The following is a 25,520-nucleotide window of genomic DNA, read 5'->3' as shown; positions in this document are numbered from 1 at the left end:
TCAGTGTAAACAGAAATGCAAGCATTGGCAAGTAGCAACAGCTTAGTGTATTTTGTACATATTTGGATGTAAAGTAGCCTGGCAACATGATACATACAACAACAGTATTCACACCACTTTACTTCTACCATGTTAAATTCCCAGGCTTGGATATATTTCTGAGCCATTTTATGTCATAGACCAAAACAAAGTACATTTGCATATAATGCTATGTACTGATTCCCCTAAATACAGTGCAATGTAGCAGTCACCAACAGAACTAGACTTAAATAGTAAATCTAGTTCAGTTGTGTGTTATTTATTCTTGGGATAAATTTGAGTGTTCTGTGAAGGTCTCAGCAAAGTGCTGTGTGTAAGGAATAAACACCGTACAGCACCCTACACACCTCCATGTTTCCAGGTGAAACATGGAGGTGGCAACATCATGCTGTGGGAAGATGGTAATTATGAGGTGGGAAAACCACGTACACAAATTTACACTGTGTTGGTCTGTCACATAAAATCTCTGCAAAATGCATTGAGCATTGTGGAGAAATAAGAGCTCTGAATGTAGCTCTTGAACTGCAAACATATGTTTGCTTTTAAAATCAGAGCCATGTGTCTGTGCTAGACAGGCTGACTCATTTGTGATGGATAAGAAAATATTATGGTCCATAATCGCCTAGAAACGAGGTAATTTTTTTAAAACTTATTTCCTGAAACTGACTGCATCTCTACACACCCTGCACCCATTGACTGAGTCACACACCCACTTATCTGTCACATTCCCACACTGAAAAGCCATTAGGACGTCTCGCCAAAAGGGGGCTTAAGGATGGCTTAAGACAAGCACAGGAAGGAAATATGTGGGTATAATTCCATTCACCATTCACTTTATTGTTCTTTCCAGCATTCAGGATCTCATCTTCCTAATGTGGCTTTAACTGGCCACGAAGGACTGAACAAAGCACTGGGCTTTGACTTGGCAGGACCTTTTGTATGTCAATGAGATAAGCTTACAAATTTAGCATCTATAGAGGAAAAGAACCAAAGGGCATTTGCAACAGGAGACAGAAGTGTGAATGAAGATTTGCAGCGACAGACTACCTGCAGCACTAAAATACTCAGCTGTTGCTCAATTTTTTTTTCTGGCAGTTGAAAGTGAAAATTTTGGAGGTAAATATGGTTTTCAGCTGATAGGTGACACATGATGATGAAGATATGCTCCTGCCATCTTCACAGACGGCAGTCTCCCCACCTCTGGCATGCTGACGAAGATTAACAGCTGCTTTCATCTCTCGGTTTTTGGTTTTTTTTGCATTTTCTTCGTGCTCCTGAGACATTGCTCCTGGTATTCTGCTGTACACTCCTTTCCACGGCTGCGGGGAGGTTGGAACAGCTTCACATCCTTCACACACATGTTGAACTCTAGTTTACCCATCATCCCACCCACATCTTCCCTCAGAAACCTCCCTAGAACCTCAGGCGGTTTTACTCAGGGCACACAAAAAAATGTCTTGGCACTCACCTCAAGTCATCACAGGCTGAATGATGTTTCCTGTCTTGAAACAACATCAACTGGAAGCAGGATATTGCAGACAAAAGACTAGAGAGGGTGATTCACATGAGACAATTCTTCAATCAAATATATTGTCCTTTAATTTAATTCATAACACAACTTAAGACCTTGATGAGCACAGGATTGACAGGCAAAGGGGTAAAAGTCAGCTTACTTCTGCTCCACTTCCCCGCTTCATTAATCACTTTCTGCCAGCGGAAGACACCTAGCGATTATTTATTTGCACTTCTCCGCACAGAGGCTATCACAACAAACAGGCCCACAGGCAGCTAAGAACATTTGGGGGTGATTAATCAGCGCACTGACGGGACAGACAGAACACGTTGGGGGAGGGGATTTTCAACACGTGCTCTTAATCTTTTATCTATATTCCAGCCAACAGGCAACCCAATGAAAAGTAGACAGAGGTTCGACCGCAACCAACTGTACAATCGTGTTGATAGCCACGATAGTAGGTGCAGGTGTGCTGCATGAAAAAAGATGGGTCTAGATAAAAGATGGGGTGTCAGGGTTCAATATACGCAAGGTGGAATCAATGGAATGGAGAGTTACCAGATTCTCATGGTGCGATAACCTCGATGCCAACAGTAAAAAATACATAAAGATTTCAAGCATATATTTGAGCAAAATGTGAAGATTGTAATTGGAAGCGCTTAAATTTAGAATATAATGTAATCTCAGCCTACTCCACAAGGAGAGAAGGCCACATGAGGTAATTGCTGCTATACAAGGATGCACCGAGTATGATAATAGAAAAATAAGTGGAAGGAAAAAGTGTAGTGGAAAAATCTACACAAAACACAAATAACTGCAGCCTTGAAAGGATCTGTAAGTAAACTCTACGTACTTCAAGAGCCTACACATGAGCTACAAACTGCCTGCTCCTTATGTTCGGTTACTCCTGAACTAAGACAGCATCTTACCAGAGCTAAAAAAAAATAAAAAAAAAACTATTGCCACTGTTGCACAATGATCCAAATTCAACAAGTATTACGTAATATACAGGTAAAATTTGACTTTCTCTTTAAATTAAAGTCTGGAGGAAAAGTTCTGGGGCACAACTTCTACACTGTTTGAGGTCCAGTGTGAAGTTTCTCCAGTCACTGATGATTTAACCCATGTTATCTGTAGGTCCACTGTGGTTTATCAAGTCCAAAGTCAATGCAGCCCAATAGGACTTGTTACATGCCTACGCTATAAGAAGTAGCAATATCTGCTTCAATCAACATGGTATCACTGTGATTGAAAGGGCAGTAAACTGGCCTGACCTAAACTTCATTGAGAATACCTGGATTATTTTCAACAGGATACTGAGAGGCACCGTAGCCAACAATACAGAAGTTAAAGGCCACTAATGAAGAAACCTGGGCTTCCTTAACACCTGAAGCAGTAACCGTTTAAAACCTCTGTCTATGTTGGTACGGGTTAATGGCCCAGACCTAATGTAATCCTGATCTTGAAGAAATGTGTTTGCAGATGTCTCATTCAAATCAAGCAGTTCATCCTCCATCACATATCCGTAAAGTCAACAGGCACACACAGGGAACCACAACTGGTGTGTGTGCAGAAAGAGTTTAAAAAACCCTGCAGCTGGTTCTCACATACAAGGTCATGAACTGATTACAGGGAATAATCCTTTCTGTTCAAGACAATGCATGTGGTGACACAAACAGCAGGGATAAACTCCCTTTGTAGCTTTTAATATTATGGCGAGATGTCGAAACATTGAGAGACACAAAAACACATTTTTGCATTTCCCTTCAAAGATGTGCAAAGTGGTGGGTATACGGAATAAAATTTGCATTAGTCACTATGTTTCCTGTGTCTGTACCTCAATTTGTATTAATTACATTAATTTAGAGAGAGGTCAAAGGTTAATTTGTACATTCCCAGGTAGTAATATATGTCCACACCCCTGTGTGTTGCAGCAGCGTCATTAGTCCCATCATTTCTTAGTTTGAGTCCCCCACATTTGCCCGTTTCAACTCTTCTGCAGCAACACCAGCAATAGATGGAGATTAAAAAAAAGCAGCAATCACAATTAAACGGTCTGGCTTTGGAGGATGATGAGACAAAAGCTAAATCGTCTGTCCTAACAATCGCCAACCCTCGGTGGTAATCAAAGCGCCTGACTATCAAAAGACCAGTGCAACCAGTTAACATTCAGCAGAATAAGGTCCTGCAAACGTGCGTCTCTCGAAAAATAAAGCACATGTGTTTGGGGAAATCAACTTGCAACTGGTGATTTGGCAGATATTAGTAGTTCCTATTGAAAGGAAGGGCATGGCACAGCTGAGCACTGAGGAGCAGCGATGCCTGAGACGCCCCAGCAGGAGACACCTTTGTTTATCCAGATTGGAGCACATAAAGGCAGCTCACAGGAGATCATGAGCCTCTTTTCCACAACTGCCCACAATAAGGTCATAAACTTCCACAGCACACTTTATCTGCCAGTCTTTCTTTTTTCACTCTTACACTGTCTGAGCCACAACATGAAAGCAACTACTCCTAATGACGAAGATAATAGACTCCATTTGCATGACACCTTTCACTGAGGGGCACTAAAGAGGTTTCGATGGCATCCTTGAGCCCCCACAGTCATGACACATAATATCCATTCCACGGGCTGGGAGTAAGAGAAATACTCGTGATAACTAAACGCTAATGTACTGATCATGGAGCCCCGTGGGTAGCCATCAGGGCTGTTATCCAGTTAGACAGGGAATGTTCGACGTGGGCAGGCAAACCGAGCCGGAAAGGGATTGATGTTGAGGGCACGGCCTCTCCTGCCCACATGCAGCTAATCGCACACAATTTAGCCTTTTTTACTGATGTCACCACAGTCCTGAGTGACAAAGGCAGCTCTGTGTCAAGTGACATACCTACAATAGATTGAGTTATGTTGGTGCCTGGAGTCAGATAAAAACTCAATTGAAGATCGGTTTACCATCAGGTGATGTACTGTACCTAAATCCTGCCACATTATGCTGACAGCCATATTTTTTGTCTGGAGACTGGTGTTTGTGAAGATGTTTTAGCTACTTTTAGTGTTAGTGATGCACTTAAAAAATGAACAAAGAGGAAACACAGAGTGTAAAAGTTCAGGTTGCGTGTGAGAGCAAGCCTTTCAGCAGACAACAGGAAGGCTGAATGGAGTGCAGCAAAGTTGTTTTGTTTTATCCTTTTTAGGTTTCAGTCTTATAGAAACATTGTGTTTGTGGAAATATTGTCATATTTTAGAATATCTTAAGAGTTCAGATAAGGACACACAAAGACAGCTGGTTTATTTATGCTAACTACTCTAACCTTGCTACTTGCTATTAAGATGCTAAGCTCAAAATCATCACCATCTTTTAGCCGATCACGGCAGGAAGGTAAAAGTCAATTGTTTGATCCTTTTTTCTTTTAATTTGCTTAAAGAGAAATCAGAATCGTAAAAGTTAGTTGTAGCGTAATGAAGCTGGTGTCTAGATATGGCCACAAAACTCTGATCAGTGCATCTCTAATCTCAACAGAAAATAAATTTCTAATTTCTGATCGTGAAATAAAACTGTCAGGTTTAGACAGCAGTGCTTTCCCTGCTCCCCACAGGGTTCAACACATGTGGACCCAGGGTGAGTGCAAAGGCTTGTGTCAGCACTTCAGCTCTTTGTTTGTCATCCCCACATTCACTGACCGCTTCAGGCCATGTGAGTGGGCCAGACACACTTCCTGACTCAGGGGATTTACTTAGTGGAACAAGGGAACTGGGACAAAATATCCCTCTGTTATCAGCGTGATAAAACTTCTGCCATTCTTCCTTTCCAATTTCTGTAGATTTTCATAATGTCAGGGACAAGTGATTCTGATCCGCCAGTCATAACAGAGCCCAACCCCGCATCACCAGGACACACACTTTTGAAAGAAGTCTTTTAAATCAAACACGCTCAATAGAAATTTCCAACTAAATCACATTTCTAAAACAAACTGTCCACAACCTGCTGCCAATCAAAACAAATCCTGAGAGTTTCAGCTGCCTTTCCTGTGTAAACCGAACACAGAATTCATATCAAAATCGCTCATGAATTATTCAACATGCACTTCTCTGCTGCGTACAATTTATACAGGTATGCCCCAAGACTAACGTGATCTTTTCCATCCAAAGGCTCAATACTGTAAATGGGGTTCCAGATTTCTCATGATAAAATTCAATATTTTTCCAGACTCAGATTTTCAAAGCAAAGCACAAATAGAGATGGATGGATGGTAAACATTTAGACTTTAAGTGAAAAAAAAAAAAAATTTGGAAATGCAAATATTTCTGCCCACTCTTCAAAAACCTTGCTGAAATACCATGACTAAATTTGAGAGTCGTTTCTGTGTTCTTGAGTCTGTGCGAAGACTTAATCTGTATCCGTCGCTAAAAACGGATACGGATATTTACAGTACGGTATGATTTTGAATCAACGATGCAACTTTTCGCTGCATGCGGGTGAATGAAAAAGTGCAGATCCCTTAGGCTGCAAGGCCGAGCTCAACCTTCATCAACAACCTCGGCCTTGACGAAATCCGACAGGTCTTGGATGAATTCACACCTGGCATTTTCTGTGGGTTCCAGCCTTTTCGCTGCCTCAGCTGGTGCAGCCAATGTTAGCTGCCGCACAGAAGGAACCATTAGTCCCATCAGCCTGATTATGACAGGAAAAAAAACCAGCTGGTGTTTTATCCACCAGCAAACAAAGACAGATACCAGCTCAGCCATCCCTGCTCCCACTCAATACTTGTGATGAGCCACTTGCCGCCGTGGGCATGTGTTGCTCAGATTCAGCAGATTGATACGAGTCAATTCTCATTTGTCAGTCTCCAGAGGTACGCGCAGTATTAACATCTTCTGCCCCGTTGTGGCCGTTTCCTCAGAAAAATAGAGCCCAGATTTCTGCTGTATGTAATACAGCTACATAACATACAGTGTGCTTACACTCCCTCTCTCTTGGTGGAGGAATCCATCTCGCCGCGGCTTGACAACAAAACTATTAGCCCCTCACCTCGAGGGAGCACACAGTCCAACTTCAGCAGCACAAAACTGCACATTCCACAGAGCAAAAAGAAAGAAAAAAAAAAGAGTGTGACACACAAAGAAAGATAGATCGGGAGAGAGAGGAAAGAGAGAGAAAAACAGCTCGCAGGGCAGATTCAAGCCAACAAACACACACAGGAAGGCTCTAACACGTCCAGGTGAGCTCAGTCTTCACTGTGTGCAACATAACTTACTTGACTCCCATGGCAGTGAATCCAATATTCTTCTCCACAGACGCAGACCTCCCTCTCCTGACGCTTTCAGAGAGGAGCATCAGTCTAAGCTCGACTTCTGAATGACAGCATTTATAAGCACATTCATCCCAGGCAGCGACTGGCCTGCTCTGAGTCTGTATCCCCCGGCTATGTGGGCCAGACCAACTGCGCTCAGCAGACCACTGTGCTCCCTGTAATCTATTCTGTCTGTTTGTCACCGCCTAAGATCCCTGCTGTCAATCACGGTGCAGCAATCCAAACACAGTCATGCCCTGCTTTGTCTGTCCATAGAGTCACTGCACGGATCCCCCCCCTGTTGTTATAGAATTAAACCACTGCATTTCCTGAAGCTCCAGATGTTTGTCTGTTCCCGGACTTACACTATGTCTGACCTGACCTCAGCGTGTCTGTCTGCCTGCAAGGTGGTCGGCCTAAGTGGAGGGCATTTCCTGTTCCAGTAGGAGCCACAGCTCAACCACCATGCACAATCTGGCAAAGATCAGTCTCTTGCTACGTTTGCATTGACCATAAAATTGCTCAAATTGAAATAAAAAAAATAAAAAATAAACACGGTTAATGGAAGCACGCCAGTACGAAAAATCTGTGTTTGTTGCCAAAATGCTTTTGCGTTAGGATGAAGTGATTTTTCAGTCGTATCGAAATTGGTGTATTTCACAAAACTGGTATTTCACATTACGCCAGTTTCCTGCGCTCATTTGCAGGAACGCACAAATAGGAGGAATGCGCAATTGGCTGCACAAGAGATCTCACAGCATCACTCAATTAAATCAACAAAAATTTAATTTATCATTCAAAAGTGTTGACTCCATTGCTCTTATAAAATTGCCAACTACAATTTCTCCGAAATGCCACATATTTAAGTAGCCGCTGCCTCGTTATGAGAAGCTTGTGGCTCCAACGCCGGCATAAGGACGCCGGCATCTCTTCTGTTTGTTGCAGTCTGACCTTTCTCTGAGGTCAGGCTGCTATTATAAGGTGGGCATTCTGCTCCCTGCAGGTTGGGTCCTACATATTCCTTCTGGCCCGACGTCGTCTCGGAGAGTGTTACTGGGGTGCCGTTACTGCCACGATCCAACCTCAGATAAGCGGAAGACAATGGGTGGATAGATGGATTGATGCACATTGTGTTTGCATCATTGCCCCCTTTAAAAACAAACAGGATGAACTCCGTTGACTTCATTTCCAACTCCTAAGCTCACATGAATAGACAATAGACTTTAGTAAGTAATCCAACATGTGTTTTTCAGGCACTTGTGACCCTGCAGTGCCTCCACTTTCCAACGTGTGGGACTCATTGAAGAGATGTGCATCCCTCCATCCCCCCGTCCCCGACAAAATTACAGTTCACTGGACGTGAGTGGGCTATTGCAACTTCCTAATTCCCCACTCCACTTTTGAAAGAAAAATTAGTCACATTTTACTCCCACGAGCTAATCACATGTTTCTATGGTTACTCCAAGCAGCCTGGGGGATGAAGGGCAGAGTGCGTTGCTGACACAAAGGCAGTGTCTTGTGTGTGCAAGGCTAAATGGACCTGCTGCCACAATTATAGGAGGATTCCTGCGCAATCACAGTCATTACTACACAAACACTCACCTGGGCAGCAGCTGCAAAACAGCGATGGGTGACCATAAAACCACTTCCTCCTGACGCTCCCCCCCACCCCCACCCCCCCAGGGTCGCATTCCAGCAAACAGCTGTTCGCCCTGCGTCTGCAGCAGCCCACCTGCCTTTAGTGTGCCACCTTAATCTCAGTGGCCCTCTGAGTCATTTTATTCTTTACCTCTTTATGTCATCAGAGTAAGTAAATCAGCCATCCCTAGGGTTGGACCATGGCAAGGAAACAAAGTGATGAATGGACTCACCACGTCCTCCAAAAACCCATAAACAAGGGAGTATCAATAAACCATGAAAACGGTCTAATCCTGCTGTGTAGATGTGAGCCTGCTGATCAAACTGGGCTGCAAATTGAGCAGTGGAACCCCCCGAGGCGCCGTGCACCCAAAAATCCCATGAGCCCAGCTTGTAGCAAGCACAGCGTCACAATCAGCAGGTGTTGATGGGACAGCGAACCTGCGAAGCAGCAGTTAGCTCCACCATCTCGCCCCTGCTGAGAGCTCCCCCTGTTTTCATTACACAACACTGTGTCAATACACTAATCATATGCTCCGTCACAAGGCAATCAGTGGTTAACGTGCAACTCAGCCGAACGCCGGCTCTAAATTCATTACCCTCTCCCCACCTCTGTAACACACACAATGAGATGCGGACACACGCTCCACCCAGTCAGAGCTCGACCCCGGACTCATCCCATCTTCCTACGACTTTGTAGTTAGAATAATTGCCAACTGGCCATTATTGACCCAGAGGAAATCCTCGCTTCAGAGTATATTTTCTACATTTATGAATAAAAGGAAGACAAAGGAGTGGAGTGCCAATTATTACAAAAAAAATATTTTAAATATTCACTTAATGCATGAAGCATGAAGACAGAGGAGCACAGCAGACAGGTCAGGGTTTGCTTGTTAGCTTATACCTTTTGCTATGATCAGCACTTTACTGGAGAATTGCAAAAAGATCAGAGCTACATATTTCAATGACATATATTAGCACTTTGAACGTCTGCTGTCTTGCTAAACCGGAGCACAGAACTTTGATTTTAAAAATTGATAAACATCATAAAAGCCAACTAATTTGGCCTAATTAATGAAATAAAAAAAATTGTCACGCTGCAATTGTTTATATTTTTCTGATCTTTATCAGAAAGACTCCTGTTGAAAAACGAGTTGAATATTTTTTTCGAATCAGAATTGAGTTTAACATTTTAGTATTGTGACATCTCTACTAAGTGGTGGCAGCATCATGCTGCAGAGATGCTTTTGCTCCAAAAGAGCTGTAATTGCAGAAAGATATTTCTTTACAGGGACTGAATGCAAATTCATGCCACATTTTACAAAAAAAAATTTTTAGCAAAATACTTTGTAAACCATCCATTTCCCTCTACTTCACATTTTCTCTTAGTATTTATCTGTCACATAAAATATCAATAAGACACACTAAAAGTTGTGGTTGCAATGTAACAAAATGTGGAAAATGTGGAAAGGCACCATATTTACAACTTTACCCAAACATTAAATTAATAAGTTCGGAAAACATCACAATTGGTTAAAGAATCAATTTTAAAATAATTGAGTAATTTGTCTAATCAAGTCAGAAGCAGAAATGATTAACTGGAGGTAAACAATCACACTTCCCAACATGAATCTGATCTCTTGCTGTTTTTGCACATTTTGTTTCTCAAAATGCTTTTTCTACTCAGAGGAAATCTTAAACGAAACAAATTAGGTGCAATTAAAATTAGGTCATTTTGAAAGAAAACTTATTGAAATGTTGAACCTTATGTTGATGAGGCTCATATTTCTGTCTCTCAGCAGAGGTTAAACCGGAGCAGGTAGGCTCAGACTAATTGAGATCTAATTGAAATTACATTTCTGAGAAGAGACGGTGTTGCTAAATGTCAGACAAGAGTCTAAAGAGGCGTCTGTACTCCGCTGGGGTACAAACTGCTCTTTGCTTATTCTGCTCCTATATGCTGGGCTTTCAGCATTTACACACGCACACCACTAATTGAATCTTCGGAGAACAAAAGACGAATGCTAATCGCATATAAATTTTCAATCAGCCCGAAAATATGATGGACAATTATTTTATTCAATTTTGCTCTTTCAAAATGGGGTACAGACGAAGAAAAACACTGTTGATTGATGCGTTTGTTTTTCACTTTTTGGGCCTTACGTTTCAATCAGCAATTACAGAGAGAGAACAGCTGCAGAAGGGTCAGGAAGCGAGTGTGCTTCAAATCAAGCGAAAAACATCTCTTCTACCTTTTTCTTTATCTGCAGATTGTGATGTTGTTTAAGTCTGACCCCGATGATTGTATTTTTGCGGGCCAAGTCAAACACGGAGCTGCTGGCTGCAGATTTTCTTTGGGATGAGATGAAAGGTGGACGCCTCTGTCCGATCAGCACCAGCTATGGGGGGGAAAAAACACGCTTTCGGACTAGACGGCGAGCTGTGTGCTCACGTCCAAAGAAAACATGAGATTTAATAAATCAAGATTAGAAATTAACCCTGCAGCTCCTGATTGCATCCACTCCAAGTAGGAGGATGCATGTTGAGTTATGGATCTGGGTTGTCCCCCTCAGTGAAAGAAAAGCCCTTATGGTTGAACTGATATACTATGGCGCTGTGAAAACTGGGAAGATAAAGCCCATTTGGACACCTCAGAGAAATGCTTTGCTCCAAACTGATCCCCTGTGGGCTTCCTGTCACACACCACAGGTCCCCTCGCTGCTTCCTGACGCCCCCTGTGGAGCAGGGCTTCAATACACAGTGCTCTCAAGCCAGCTTCATCAATATTCATCACACTATAGCTCTCTTTAGAGAGAAGAGGCAGGCGATGCATGCACTGAGTGGACTGCCAAAACTAGGGGAGGCAAAATGGACTTAAAGTTTTATCATACTTAGTGGTATTGTGAAACTATTTACAATTTATTTTTTAGGTTATTGTGACTGAACAGCACAGCAGTCATAGCCACACAAATGCAGATGCTACCCATTTGTAATATGCTTCTTCAGTGTGATTTGTATCAGTACGCTGCACAAAATGACTGCATTTAATATGTCTTTATGTCGTTGAACAAAGAAAATAATAAAATTAACAAAACAGATAGACAAAAAAAGACAGTTTCATTCATTTTTAGGCATCATTAATTGGAATTTATAATGAAATTGATGGATCAAAATTCTTATCATGACCAGAAATGTATCACAATAAACAATAAGATAAATGCCCACCACATGAAAACAAACCACAAAGAGCACGGATGGACGGAAGGAAAGTGTTCTGTATTCTTTTACCATTTTCCAGAGAAAAACAGGACAGAAACAGTTTCCGAGCTCCAAAACACAAATGGTTAAGCTGAACTAAGTGCCTGAACTGGTGGTTCTGATCCTTAGCTGTCTGCGTAAACAAAAAAAATATATATAAAAAATGACTAAACGTAATAAAATACCTCAGAACAATATTAAGCTTTACCCTAAGCTCCCTTCGTGACACACTCGCTCTTTCTATAAACTTATGTAACTCAATAATCTATTCGAATTCACTGGTGCCTGTCACTTAAGGTTCATTTAGCTGCATGATGCGCATCCCACAGAATAATGCAAGTGAAGCATGGTAGGAACAACATTTCTACTGAATAGGTGCCCGACACTAAGGCTAGGAACCTGAACCATCATCTTCAGTGGGCAGAAAAAAGCAAGTCAGTGCAAACCTTCTCGGTTTTCCGTTTGGAGCACAAACTGAAGCCTGAATGCATCTGCAAACACATTTTGCGGCAACAAAACTGTTGTATGGCGAAACAACACAATCACAGCGGCCCAAAGTTTCACAGCGGTTTTGCCGAGGCGCTCACCTGATGAAGAAGGAGGTTGCTGCCGATGAGGAAGGAGAGGCGGATGCACTGGTTATGGGAACTGGGATTCCTGGGTGGTTGGGGCCTTTCAGTCTGCAGGGCGTCAGCGAGGTGGTGGTGCTGCTGCAGCTGCTGGTGGTGTTTGTCACGGTGGTGACGGGCGCCTCCGAGGCTGTGACACCACTTTCTGCATCCCCCATCAAACTATGGGCCTGTTAACACACGGATACAGAGATAAGACCACAACCCAAGCTCATGCCGGTTCTGTTCACCTCCATTCCACTCCATTTGCTCCCCCCTCTGCCCTCCTTTGCCACAGATGGATGGGCAGCTGCTGCAAACTGTACGGGTTAGTGGCAGTCAGCAGTATCCGCAGCAGAGAGCTCCCCACAGAACAACAGGGATGCTGCACCATTCATTGATTCTGGCACCGCTCACAAGGTTGCTCTGGATGTAACATACTGTAATTAAGCAATAACCCGCATTTAATTAGCAATTAAATCACTAGTGATTTAGCTCACTCTGCACCCCCGATTATATCTATACCTCCATGGCTAATTTGGCACTCAAGCAGGTTGAGTCAAAATGTCTGAGAGCGAGTTTTAAAGAGGGTAAAGAAATCGCCTGTGGTTTGTGGATAGTTTAAACAACTAGGAGGTGTGTCAGCTGTGCATACTGTACAAGTCGTGCCCTGTTGAGGAAGCAGGCCACAGAACAGGAATAAACCGAGGTGTGCCGCACCTGATTCAGCCCTTGAGCAGTGTCAGTTCTTGCTGAAACTATATTTCACTCACTGTTATGAAACACTGTATGCAGCAGCTACGTATCTGACACAAAACTCCTGAAGCAAGAATCATTTACAGCACGCGATGTAGGTTCAGGGCGATCAAACAAGCTTAACAAATATTTTTTTTAAAGTTTAAATTTAATATTTAGTCAATTTTGGGCTGGCAAGAATATGACCTGATGTTGACTGCATCAGAAAAAAAGATGCAAACTGGTTTTGCTCTATTTCATCGGGTCAATTCCACCTTTCATTGATCCATACTCCATTTTAATATCAATCTTCTTCCATACTTTTGTAGCTGTAAGCAAACTATGTCACACCCATGTACTTAGTGTCAGTATTTTGGTGAGTTACTGAGATAAATAACCCGGACCCCTGATTAAAGCAAGATTGTTATTGGCAGGTCAGAGTTATAAAAAGATCAGTTGTAGCATATTCATAGATTGAAAAAAAAAGACATGACTTTTCAATGGTTAAGTAGTAAATATACCTATTTTATGTCTAGCAGTAAGTTTTTTTGGTCCATCTCTGAAGCATGAAAGAGTTGTACTCCTCAGCTGGAGCCAACATAACTACAACAAGTTAATTCCCACCAGATATCAGATTTTATTCAGCAATGCTGCTAACAAAACACTACAATTATTGATTTTTTTTGTTGTTCCTTGAAGTATTTGCAACACTTGAACACTAGGTGCTCAGCAACAAGCTTTGAATTAACTAATGATGTACTAAGATTGGACCGGATTCCTCCTCGGCAACAAAAATAACTTCCTCCGAAACACTTATTATAAAGTTATTTATCATTACTGGCTGACAGCTGCACTTGTTAAATGCCATAACTGCTTATGTCAGACTTACGTTCTAATGTCTAAATGAGAAACTTGACTCTTGCTGCTTGCAGTGTTGTGTTATCCTTGAGCAGTTGTCAAATGGTGATCTTTTGAGCTTGGTAAAGTTCAGAATAGCACCCTTATTTAATAAAAATAATCAAGTTTTGCTGCCTTGAGACATAATGATGGAGAATAAGTTGGATAAAGGTTCAATGTGTGAAGTTATAACTTCAGGAATTATGCAGAAACACTAAATATGTTGCAGATCCCTGAACTGCTGCTGAAGCACAAAGCCCTCACACCAAAACTGGAGTTGGTGACAAGTTAGGAATTCAGTGCATACCAGCGAAGTGGACCCATTACACTCTGGAATGAAAGACTAGAGCACTTCACACGCAGCCGTACAGGAAGCTGGTGTGCAGCTCATCACATCTGCTGCTGATTGAGTCGTTGGAGGGTCTGTTTTTAAATCAAGTGGCAGCAAATTTGAGGAGGACACACAGACAGCCGGGCACAGGTGGAGCTGTGGTGCAGGCTCAAAATGGACAAAATGCAGACTCAACACACACACACACCCACGCACCCCCCCCCCCCACACACACACACACACACACACACACAGACACATTTGAGCTTGGGCCCAGCGCCTATAGCGGAAATGTCCCTTTGGTATAAATGCAGGAGACTTAAGCTGCACACCCAAGCCGCTCCCTGCAGCCTTGGACTGGGCCTGGCCCTGATTATGGCTGAGGAGAAGAATCTATCCCCCGGTCAGGTAATTAGGCTGTGTCAGTGGAGCCATGTGCGCTCGGCTGTCTGCACCAAAAGTCACTAATGAGCTGGCCTCCCACCCTCTCACCCCCAGCCCTTTAGCCTTGGTTCTTTCAATGGGATAAAACAGATAAAACAGAGAAAGGAGAAAAGAGAAAGAAATGAAATGAAATTTTAAACATAATAGGAAAAGTGAAGAAACGACAAAAATTTATAAGGGTTGGTTGAGCGGGTGCTCTGAAGTCCAGAAGTGAGCATTGCAGGTCAGCATTCAATCAACAGACCATCTTCCCTTCAGTCCACCGGGAGTCCACTGCGACCTTTGACCCCTGCAGTCAACAGACGATTACAGCTGGGGTGAAATAGGCCTTGTGTTGATCTTGCTGTTGTTCTCTGTTGGCCTCCATAACCAACAAAGTCCAGCTGAGTTGATAATTGACTGCTAAATGATACGGGTTTCCTTCTGGGTGAGGAAATAACACTATTCAGGCCATCTTGACAGAAAATACCAATACAAATATTCAACCACATCCCAAGCAGCAAAGAAAGAAAAGTGGAATTTTCGACCTTCTTCCTTCCTTCTCTTGTCACCACTGCCGTCTGTGGCTCTTTGCCATTCGAGCACAGCTGCAGCAAGGCAGCAGCAGCCAAGATCGTCTGCTGGCTAGAAAATTGGTGGCAGTGGAGCTAGCTGCGGAGGCAGCCAACCACTGTGGTGAAGAGCGGAAATCCTCAAAAAGTTTGAGTGCATGTAGATTACTCTGCATGCGGTTTTGGAAATTTTAAAGCAAAGGATGAAAAATGTTGATTTGATTCGGTCTGAACAGCGCTGCTCATATTGTAATCGACTCAAATTGCGGGAACCGCTAAAAGCTCTTGTCATACCGAAGCTAGAGCAAGATAACTTTTTGAAATGTCAAATTGTTCTGGCTTGGCAAAGAGAGCCCCAAGAATAAAAATCACACCTAGTTCTTCATGCACAGCTCAGGAAATTGAAACAGCATGGAGAATGAATCCATTTCACTGTTTCCAACAGTGAAAGCTCTGATTTAGATATCTTACAAACACATTCATATATTTCAAACATTTATGTCTGTTAGCTTCGAGGGTTATAGCTTACATTCAGTGTAACGTAACACGTGAATTTTAAATGAGATCAGTAAAAAAGAATAATAATGAAATGCCAGCCTGCTGTAAAGTATGTTCATGTACTGTACAGTATATTCGCTCAACACTAAGCCCAGGCTTCGTGCTGCACTAATTATTGCACTAATTCGTGAACCAATCTGTGCGAGTAAAGAGGTTTCAGGAAAACACGAGTTGATTTAATGTCTCCTTTCAACTTTCCAGTGCTATTAGGTCTAGTATTTTATCTCCCTTTTGACAATGTCCTTTTTTTCTCTAAACTCAGCTTTTCATTGTTGTTTGGTTATGGCATTTTCACAACAGCCAACTTCATTGAAAGAACATGTAAGAGGATCAGTGAATGTCTGTCACAAGTCCCTTAACATGGCTATAACATAATTAATAAATTATATATATTCTTTTATAATGTGTTTATGAGGTATGTGAAACAAATATATTTTATTACTGTTGGTAGTTGATTTAAATACAATGAACCCCACCTATCTGCTGACTTGTCTGTGGAACGTAACTCCAAATCATTTGGGGAAAATGCTATAATCTGTGGATTTTTTTCACAGATCATATCTAAAAAAGGCTTAGGAAACTGAAATACCTGGACGAAATGTTACTTCTGCTATAGGCTGTCATTTGAAAAAGCAGCCAATCAAGGACTGCCCTTCTTTTTCCTTGGTCCTGATTGACTGAACTCCAAATTGTTGAGATAAAGAAGAATGTGGATGTTAGCTTCGGTGTTAATGCTAGGATGGTTTCCACTGTGCGTATTAATGCATCCTAAGGTATATTTGGTGTTTGAAACTATTAAAATAGGCTGTTAAAATCATTTTTAGAGAGTGTCTTAAGTATTCACAGATGTTAGCTTTTCCAGGCAGTTGTGGTCCCTAAACTCTGTGAATACAAGGGATCCACTGTAATGACTTAACCTTTTAAATTGAATTACTAAAATAACTTAATTTTTCCACTCATTGACATGCACAGGTAAAAAACTGAACAAACTTTAACCAAAGCCAGTAGTTAGGGGAGTAAACTTCGTGTCCTTCCATGTAGGCTGCATACATCCTCTGTCCTTCTCAGGGTTGTGAGGGCTGAAGCTCATCTTAGACAATGAAAGGTGAGATGTGCGGTTCACTCAGGACTGGCTGTCACTCAACACAGATGGTCAATACAAAAAGACAGATAACTGAGAACATGAACACCTAGAGGGCAAATCAACTTTAGACAACCAAGGGAAAGTTTATGCAGCCTGAACGAGAAGATCCAAACTCCAGCTGAGATTTAAGACAGGAAATTCTTTAAGTCTGATGACTAAACCACCCATTATTAAAGATCCCCTTCTGTTTCATTCCAATAGAAGCAACAAACATGCTAAACAAAACCCACATGAGAGATTCTGGGTGCTGTGTAATAAACTCCAGAAACCGCATTTGACATTCCCTGAAGAATATCTGCATAAAACACACACAGTATATGTTTGCCCCTCCTGCCAGAACGGCGCAGCAAACGCTCTGTACTGGGAACACGAGTGGGAATCTTGTGCCTTTCAGCACTGTGTAACTTCCAGTTCTCAAGAGAGTGTGTGGGCTTTTGTCATCCTGAAGGATCTGCTTTTAATGAAAGAAACCGCTGCGTTTGTAGCTTGATGTCCTGAGGGGACATTTCTCCCAGAGCGAGGACGGCCTCAGCCTCGGCTGCGGGCTTTGAACAACTCACCCAGGCTTCGAGAGCCGCTAATTGCTTTTAGACACAAAGATGGAGAACACGAGTCAGTCTCTCCTGTCTTTGCCAGGGCATTTGGTTTAAGCCAGGCTGCATACGAGCAGCTAAAAGCTTTTGATGGTCTCCCATAAACCATCTCTACAGGCACTTGTTGACATTACTGGTGGGAAAAGAAAATCTGTCTTCGGCTTTTCAAGCACGAGGAAGAAACGAATACCCGGAGACTTCATTTATTTATACTAAAAAAAAAAAAAAAAAACAGAGCCGGGGAGATTTACAAGTTACAGTGCCTCACAAAAGTATTCACACCCACTGAAATTCTTTGTGCTTTTTGTCACTGTACAATCACAAACTTCATTTTATTTATTTAGTATCTTATGTAACAGGATGGAGGCGGAAGGAAAATTAAACATGGCTTTCGGATTCCTTTTTTTATATATACTGTAAATAAATACCTGGACGTTGAGTCAACACGTTTTTGAACCCTCTTCACGCTTTACGTGTAATTAGAGCTGCAAGGTGTTTGAGGTGTGTAAATATGTCCAGCTCACTCAGATTGAATAAAAGGCATAACTGAACATCTTTTTTTTTTCCCAAGTCATGAATTAAAAAAAAGAATGGACTTAATTCTGGAAATTTGACTAGGACATTTTATGCTTTAATATAAATCTTTCCAGTATAGCTCTAGCTGTACATTTAGCTTGCTTCTGCCACCGCCATGCTTTACAGTGGGTATGTTGTGTTCAGAGTAATAGGCAGAGTTAGTTCTGCTGCTTGGGTTTCCTTGAATAATGTATTTTTTATTGTCACTTTCCAACAAAGGTCAGAGTTCTTGGGTGCACAACTAATGTTTGCTCTGCTAACAAATTCTCCTGCCTGAGTTGTTGATCTCTCTCATGGGCCTCTGAGCTGTTTCTCTGTTCAATGCTCCCCTTGCCCCGCATGTTGCCATTCTTCTTCTTTTTTTTGTATAAAGAACTAAACAGTACCGGGTGAAATGTTCAAACCTTGCTTGGACTTTATTTTGCAACTCAACTCTGCTAGTAAATTCTTTCTACAACTGTATCCCTGTCTGCTCTTTCTTGGTCTTTATGACGCCGTTTGTCAAATAATGTTCTCTAAGAAACCTCTGAGGCCTTAGCAGAACAGCTATATTTATACTAAGATTAAATTAAACACAGCCAGGGTGTAATAGCTATGTGACCTCCAAAGACAGTTGCTTTTATAGTAATTTTTTAAGGGTGTGAGAGTAAAAAGGTTTGAAAACGAAAGCATGCAATACTTCAGGTTTATATTTATAAATAAAAAAAAAAGCTCTTTTTCTTCAATACGCTCTACTTTGTGTGTTGGTCTATTAGCACAAAAATTCAGATAACATTCACTGTTTGTGGTTGTATTGTGATAAACGCTCACATTTGCAAGTCACTGTTTGCTAATTTCTTAGGTGCTACAGCATGAGATATCATTAACATATGTTGTTTAATCTGAGTAGAGCCTGGCAGCTGCAGAATGTCACATTTGTCTCTCAGTTAGGTCTGACAACAGATGTCACCGTCTTTGCAGGAAGTAACTCTGCAGTAAAGCAAAGCGCCTTCCCATCAACAGGCAGAGATAAGCTCTGAGATGCTGGAGATCGCATCCTCTAATGAAACAGTTTAAATCATTTAAAAGCTTCAGCTTTTAATCATGACAGCAAGTCAAAAAAAAAAAAGAAAAGAAAAAGAAAAACTATCCACGCCAATCACACATCTAATAAACCAAAGGACACATAAAGAGTTATGGCCCGGGTTATTTAAATATACCCTTGAGGATGAGGTCAGTAGAATACTGCTGGGATGACCTCTGACCTTAGATCAGTCAGAACACCAGGCAATAAGAGGTCAGCACTCCTGTAGAGCTTTGAGTCAACAGCTCTCTTCAAGGCTTCATCGCCTCTAAAGGAAATTGAACATTTGTGATGGTTGATGTGATGAGAGCTGCAGGGTGATGTTTATAATCTGTAAGCGGACACGGTAGTTGTGACATTTTTGTGGTTCACATTACAGAATATGTACATCACTTAGTTTTTCTTGCATGTGATATTGTTCAAATATTAGATGTTAAAGCTAAACTACCTTGGGAAAGTAGTTTAACGTTCAAAAGTACACTTCTTAAACATGTATTTATTTATTTTTCATTTTGTGAGGTTACAAACACAAAATTCAGTGTACTTTATTGGAATTTGCTGTCGATGATCAACACAAAGCAATGAGTACTGAAGTAGAAGCATAATGATCCATGGTTTTGGCTTCTTTTTTACCACAAATGAAAACTTGAAAGTGTGGTGAAATTGCATTCAGCCCCCTTTACTCTAATACCAGTAAATACATTTAGTGCATCAAACTGCAAAACACTGCTGACACATCCACACAAAGAATCACGGTGTTGACTGCATCATGCTGAGGATGTCGTTCATTTATAGGGAAAAGGAATCAATTACAGAAAACGGTTGAAACCACTTATCATTTGCCTTCCACTTTACAATATTATTACATAAATTGATACATTTTGTTTGGGTCCAAATGTTCAAAACAACAAAGTACAAAAACACTATTTCAAGGTATTAAATCAGCTTTTCCCACTTCGAATTCATTATGCTTTTGCCATAAGTAAGTAACGTAACACTGATTTGCAGATGGTTTGAAAACTAGAATTTTAAGAGGTGTAAAAATGTGTGCAAATGTATGCAAATAATAAAAAGGGGGGGACATTACAGAGATGTTTGTATCAGACATCAGGATCTGTAAATGAATTGTGCAAATAGATTGTGCAATTTCCATATTGTACAGACATACCTGCTTAGGCTGAGGCAGAAAGTTATTGACTCTAGAGATGCTCCACATCCCATCGAGGTACTGCTGTGCCTGGATGGTGACGGTGCTCAGAGATCCAGTAAGCTGCCCTCCTGCCACCGTCACCTGCACACTGGTCTTGGACCCCGAAGAGGCAGAAGGGCTCTGGGCCCAGCCTGGAACTTTGTGTCTCTCCCCCAAAGGCAGGATAGAGCGGTTTGTAGGCTGGCCTTTCACTAACTTCTTGGCATGGACACTTGCGGACGAACCAGCGATTCTGGAAGGCTGTTGCTGAGCGGACGTGGTGGGCAACGCTGCCATGTCTGAGCCGAAGGCGAGAACAGGAGAGTGGAGTGCCTGCAAGGCCTCCTTCCTCAGCTGGTGAAGAGGCGTGGAGCACACCTGGCAGCAGTCAGGTTCATGGCTCCCAGGTGTTTGGAGCTGATCGAACAGGAAGGTTGCATATCCAGGGTCCTGCAGGGAAAGTAATTATACAAGTTAAGTCAGGAGATGGAGGAGGTCTGCATCTGCTCATATATTTCATTTAATAGTGTCTGTTGCATTTCAGAGATGCAGAATATCCGTAAGAGTAGAAAAAAATGTTATTTTGCTGTTGCATCCTGTATCTTTTTATGTATTATAACTTCCATTCATCCATTTTCTTTACACCCTTGTCCCTTAGTGAGGTCAGGAGGTGCTGGTGCCTATCTACAGTTAACGTTCCGGGTGAGGGGCGGGGTCACCCTGGACAGGTCGCCAGTCTGTCGCAGGGCAACACAGAGACACACAGGACAAACAACCACGCACACACACACTCACACCTAGGGGCAATTTGAAGAGGCCAATTAACCTGATGGTCATGTTTTTGGTCTGTGGGAGGAAACCGGAGTACCCGGAGAAAACGCACGCATGCACAGGGAGAACATGCAAACTCCATGCAGAAAGACCGGGACCGGGAATCGAACCCAGAACATTCTTGCTGCAAGGCAACAGCTCTACCAACTGCGCCACTGTGCAGCCGTATTATAACTTTCAAAGAGAAATATAAATTGGCTAAAATTGATGTTGGCAGGTTTATGACCTGCCACAAACCTATGATTGGATCAAGTAAGTTTAAGATTTAAAAAAAATTCTGAAGTAAAGTTTTGGGGAAGGTTAATTCATCATGACTACATTAAAATATTCCTACAAATACTTTGTAGTGCTGAAAACTTCAAGTTCCAGAGACGGCCTTGTTGTCTTTCCACTTTGTTTCTAAGAAGGCTCCCCGGGATGTCCATCTCTGCTTAGAGGGAGTGATAAAACAAAGTGACAGCGCTCAAAGCAAAAATAATTTGCATATGCTAAGTCTCCCAGCATGAAAACATATGATAAACCACAAAAAAAAAACTGAAAATAACTAATTCCACAAGTAGGCAGAGCAGTGATTGAATTATTCAAAACATAAGTAAGGATGAAATATAACTTTATGTCTACATACACACCATCGGACACGTTTGGTCTCTTAAGAGGCATAAAGTGGCACTACAGGCTGCTGCCCTGTGGACTCATGGCCTAAGACAGGAGCTCACAGCCCGCACATAAATGTTTATGAGACCTTTGCTCCGCAGAAGCTCTGTGGTGATCAGGAGGAGAGAAACAGTGGGGGAAAACAACAATCTACTGCTCTAATGCAGTGCCACTTAATACAGCTAACCCGACAGGCACAGAGAGCAAAGAAGCCGGCCGAGGGACTCTAAATCAGCTCCTGGTTGAAGGCAGCTCAATACGCAGACAGCCCCGCAAACACCAGCCTTATGAGACATAATGGACACATATCAGCAATGCTTTTCACTGACTGTCAAACTGCTGCCTAATTGAGCTTTACAGGATAGCCGCAATAAGGTTTACATAAAGGATAGTCGTGCGTGAAGTCATAGTGAGCCAGAGTCTAATGTTAGCTAAGTGGCTCAAGTTAATTATTTACCAAGCTGCCTATTTTGCATGTAAACACGGACGGGGTGAAAAGGAAACGTCTCATTTAGTCTCACTGTAAACGGCTCAGCAACTGTCTTATGGATTAGCAAGTGCAGTAGTCGCAGGCGGACATTAATGCTTCAGCCTTGTAGTCTTGTTGAGGGATTTAAATGTAAGAAGCTTACAGTTAAATGTGAAACAGTTGTGGGAGCTAAATAAGTCGGCCCTGAATCCACAGCATTGTTCAGAAGCGTAAATGCATTATGTCTGTGAATATTAAATTAATATGTGGCTTTCTTAACCTTGTAATTCATTTAGGATTTTCTTTAGCCCACTCAATATGAAAATAAACCTACAGATGAATATGTACCTAAAACCAAACCAATATTTTGGAGAAAATTACCCATAATAAATAGCAAAGACGTAACACTTTGGCAGCCATCAGAAAGCTTTTCCAGCAACGCTGGCCAGATTTTTGACCATTTGAATTATTTAGTTTCCAGCCACTGGCCAAGCTTTTAAGCAAAGCCCATATTTTTTAATAGGATAGCCATGAAACCAGACTGCTCTGCTCTGCTCAGCTTGGTTGTATGTTTGGAATCACTACCCAGTCGGATCATCAAATCACATCTAAGTATCTCTCAATCCAGGAAGAACCATGGTTCAAGTCCACCAGTAAAAACAGGACAAAATCACTCTGGGAAAGGATTTTCTGTTATAGGAGACAAAGGGTTGAGATGTTTGGTCTTAATGATAAAAATATTTTAAAAAGTCTAAATAATGATTGCGTTGTACCTAATCAGACATTGTTTCACAGAGATGTCTTTGAGGCTTCTTAACCAGCCAATACAGAACATTTTATCTATTTTTGTACCATTGCCTCACTGTTTTTAACTAATAGTAATTAAACTCCATTCCTCAACAGGTTCTCAGCGCCGAGTCATCTCTGTATTACCAAGGTCTGATAGCAAACCTAGCGTCAAAGATTCAACTGTACAGCCACTGTATAACAATGTAGTAATTCTACTTGGAAATTACAAGACAGACAAGCTAACATTTAGACTACAGCTCAGGTGTTGCGTAGAAAGCGCCTTGTTGTAGAGCTCACATCGCCAATTATTTAATTTGTTGCTACTTATCCACCAATACAGCACAATATGTAAATATGCTACCATTACCACTATTTTCTTGATTCTTAGCACTAAATGTTATATATAAAATGCTATATTTTTACACATTAATATTATTACTGTAATATTATAACAACCAATCAGTTAGGTGTTGGTTTGTGCTGCCTAATCTCTATGCATTATTTCTAGATTGCCTTTGTGGTCTTTATACATTTTTAAATGATTGCAGCAACTTAAGGATAGAACTGCTTTGTCTAATGTGTAAACACAGACAAATATCTAGATGTAAATCTGGATTATATATAGATTTAACACTGACTCATGTCTACATAAGGACTAAAGCAAAGAGAGCAGTTAGAACTATCTAGCATGGTAGCGGCACCATCATGCTGAGGTTGTGTTTTGCTGTACTCATTGCTTTTTAACTGCATCTCAAATCAACAGCTGGATTCTTAAAAGTGGGTCAAATTTAATCCCAAACACACATCAGAATATCAGCTCAACATTAAGAAATCACCTAAATGAATTAACTATGTTTAAAGTCAGACAATTTCAACAACTCTGATAAGAAGAGAAGTCAGATTTACAGCTGAATTTATGCCAGAAGCTTGTCGATGCTTGAATGGTCCAAAAGCATTTCTGGGAGCCCAAAATCACATGACCTATCCAGAGTGCACATAAACTGCTCACCAGAACTGTATTTTCACCCAGACAGCGTATCTAAACACAAACAGGACAGATCCACTGACAGAAGATGAAACGGTTTATTACAAAGCAGAGTGCAATGTGATACCGAGCCATAGAAAACGCCGCTGGCAGCTATTTTTACAGTTTGGCCTCGCTTCATGTCCACGTTTCCGTATGCAGGAAATTGAAGGAAAGTCGTAATAAATAAGCCCCACCCCTTCACCCTTTACCCTCCGACCACTCCTTTACCCACTCGGGGGGACTGGTAGATGAAATCAATGCCCGTCTTCCTCTTCATGCTTTGTTAGGCATTGATTTAGGGGCGCAGTAAAAGCGAAACACAAAGCTGAGCCCATCTGTTATTCAGTTTGGCTTCTGGAGGTTAGAGAGTGGGCCTTCTCCTGTAAAGCTGTCCATAAGCTTTATGCCCAGCGGTGTGAAGAAAGGGTCACGGCCGCAAGGCAGGATAGGTGGCACAGATTATGAGGATGATGATGATGATGTTGAGGCGAATGATGTGATTAAACTGAAGGCCACAGAGGAGAAAAGCGATATAGGACATCAAGAGTGGCACATATTTCACGCAGGTCTGGTTATAGAAAAATTTCGAGAGCTATAGTGGTATAAAAAAAGATTTTCTCCCTGCTGAAAACACCTTTTTGTTTGTCACACTCAAATGTTTCAGATCGAACCAATTTTAATATCAGACAAAGATAACTTGATTTTATTTATTAAGGGAAAAAAAAGGTATAAAACCAACCTGAAGCCATGTCTAAAAGTATTCGCTCCCTAAACCTAATACCCAGTCGTGCATGGAGTGCACTTTACCTCACGATCCCAAACTAATGTTCCTGCAGGAATTTCTGAGAGCTGAGTTTATGACTCCAGCACTTCTAACAAGTTTTTCAAACCAGGAAGCAACAAAACATCACCAGACCATCTCTTTTCTACCATCATGCCTGACCACAGATATGATGTCTGGGCTGCTGAGCTTCCAAATTGTCCCAGTTTTATCTTGTCAATCCACTGAACATTGTCTTGTTGATCATCAAGAATTTGGCAAATGTGAAAAGGGTCTTTTGGTCAACATTACTTTGTGCTCTGCAGTTCTGTAGATGTTGGTTTGGGTTATTGTGTGACTTCCTGGACGAATAATCATCAATGTACTTTTGAAATAATTTTGTTCCCTATTTTCCCTAATTGTCGATAATAATTCTGTGTGGTTCACAGAAGACCCAAAGCCTGAGAAATTATTTTGTGAACCATTTCAGATTGTTTCTCAGCTGTTCTTGACTTTCTTTAGCTCTGCACATGATGTGCTGCCTATTCCAGGTTGTCAGAC

At 41.6% G+C, this 25,520-nt stretch overlaps 1 protein-coding gene across 3 annotated transcripts in view; it reads right to left on the bottom strand.

Moving 5' to 3' along the window:
* Nucleotides 1–25,520, bottom strand: part of kif26ab (kinesin family member 26Ab) — an 82,309-nt gene that overhangs the window by 27,981 nt on the left and 28,808 nt on the right. For 2 of the 3 annotated variants that reach the window (XM_017302555.1, XM_008400176.1), the window contains exons 3-4: nucleotides 20,409–20,879; nucleotides 12,328–12,539 (exon numbers count right to left, since the gene is read on the bottom strand). In XM_017302555.1, coding sequence (XP_017158044.1) covers nucleotides 12,328–12,539; nucleotides 20,409–20,879 — 683 coding nt within the window. Of the gene's footprint in view, nucleotides 1–6,808; nucleotides 6,967–12,327; nucleotides 12,540–20,408; nucleotides 20,880–25,520 lie in introns of those variants that run through there. The other variant, XM_008400177.2, reaches the window with a different exon arrangement.

Source organism: Poecilia reticulata, linkage group LG22 (genome assembly GCF_000633615.1).
Source record: "Poecilia reticulata strain Guanapo linkage group LG22, Guppy_female_1.0+MT, whole genome shotgun sequence".
Lineage (NCBI taxonomy): Eukaryota > Metazoa > Chordata > Actinopteri > Cyprinodontiformes > Poeciliidae > Poecilia > Poecilia reticulata.
Note: the sequence above shows the minus strand (reverse complement) of the source record. Positions and strands in the feature narration are given on the sequence as shown.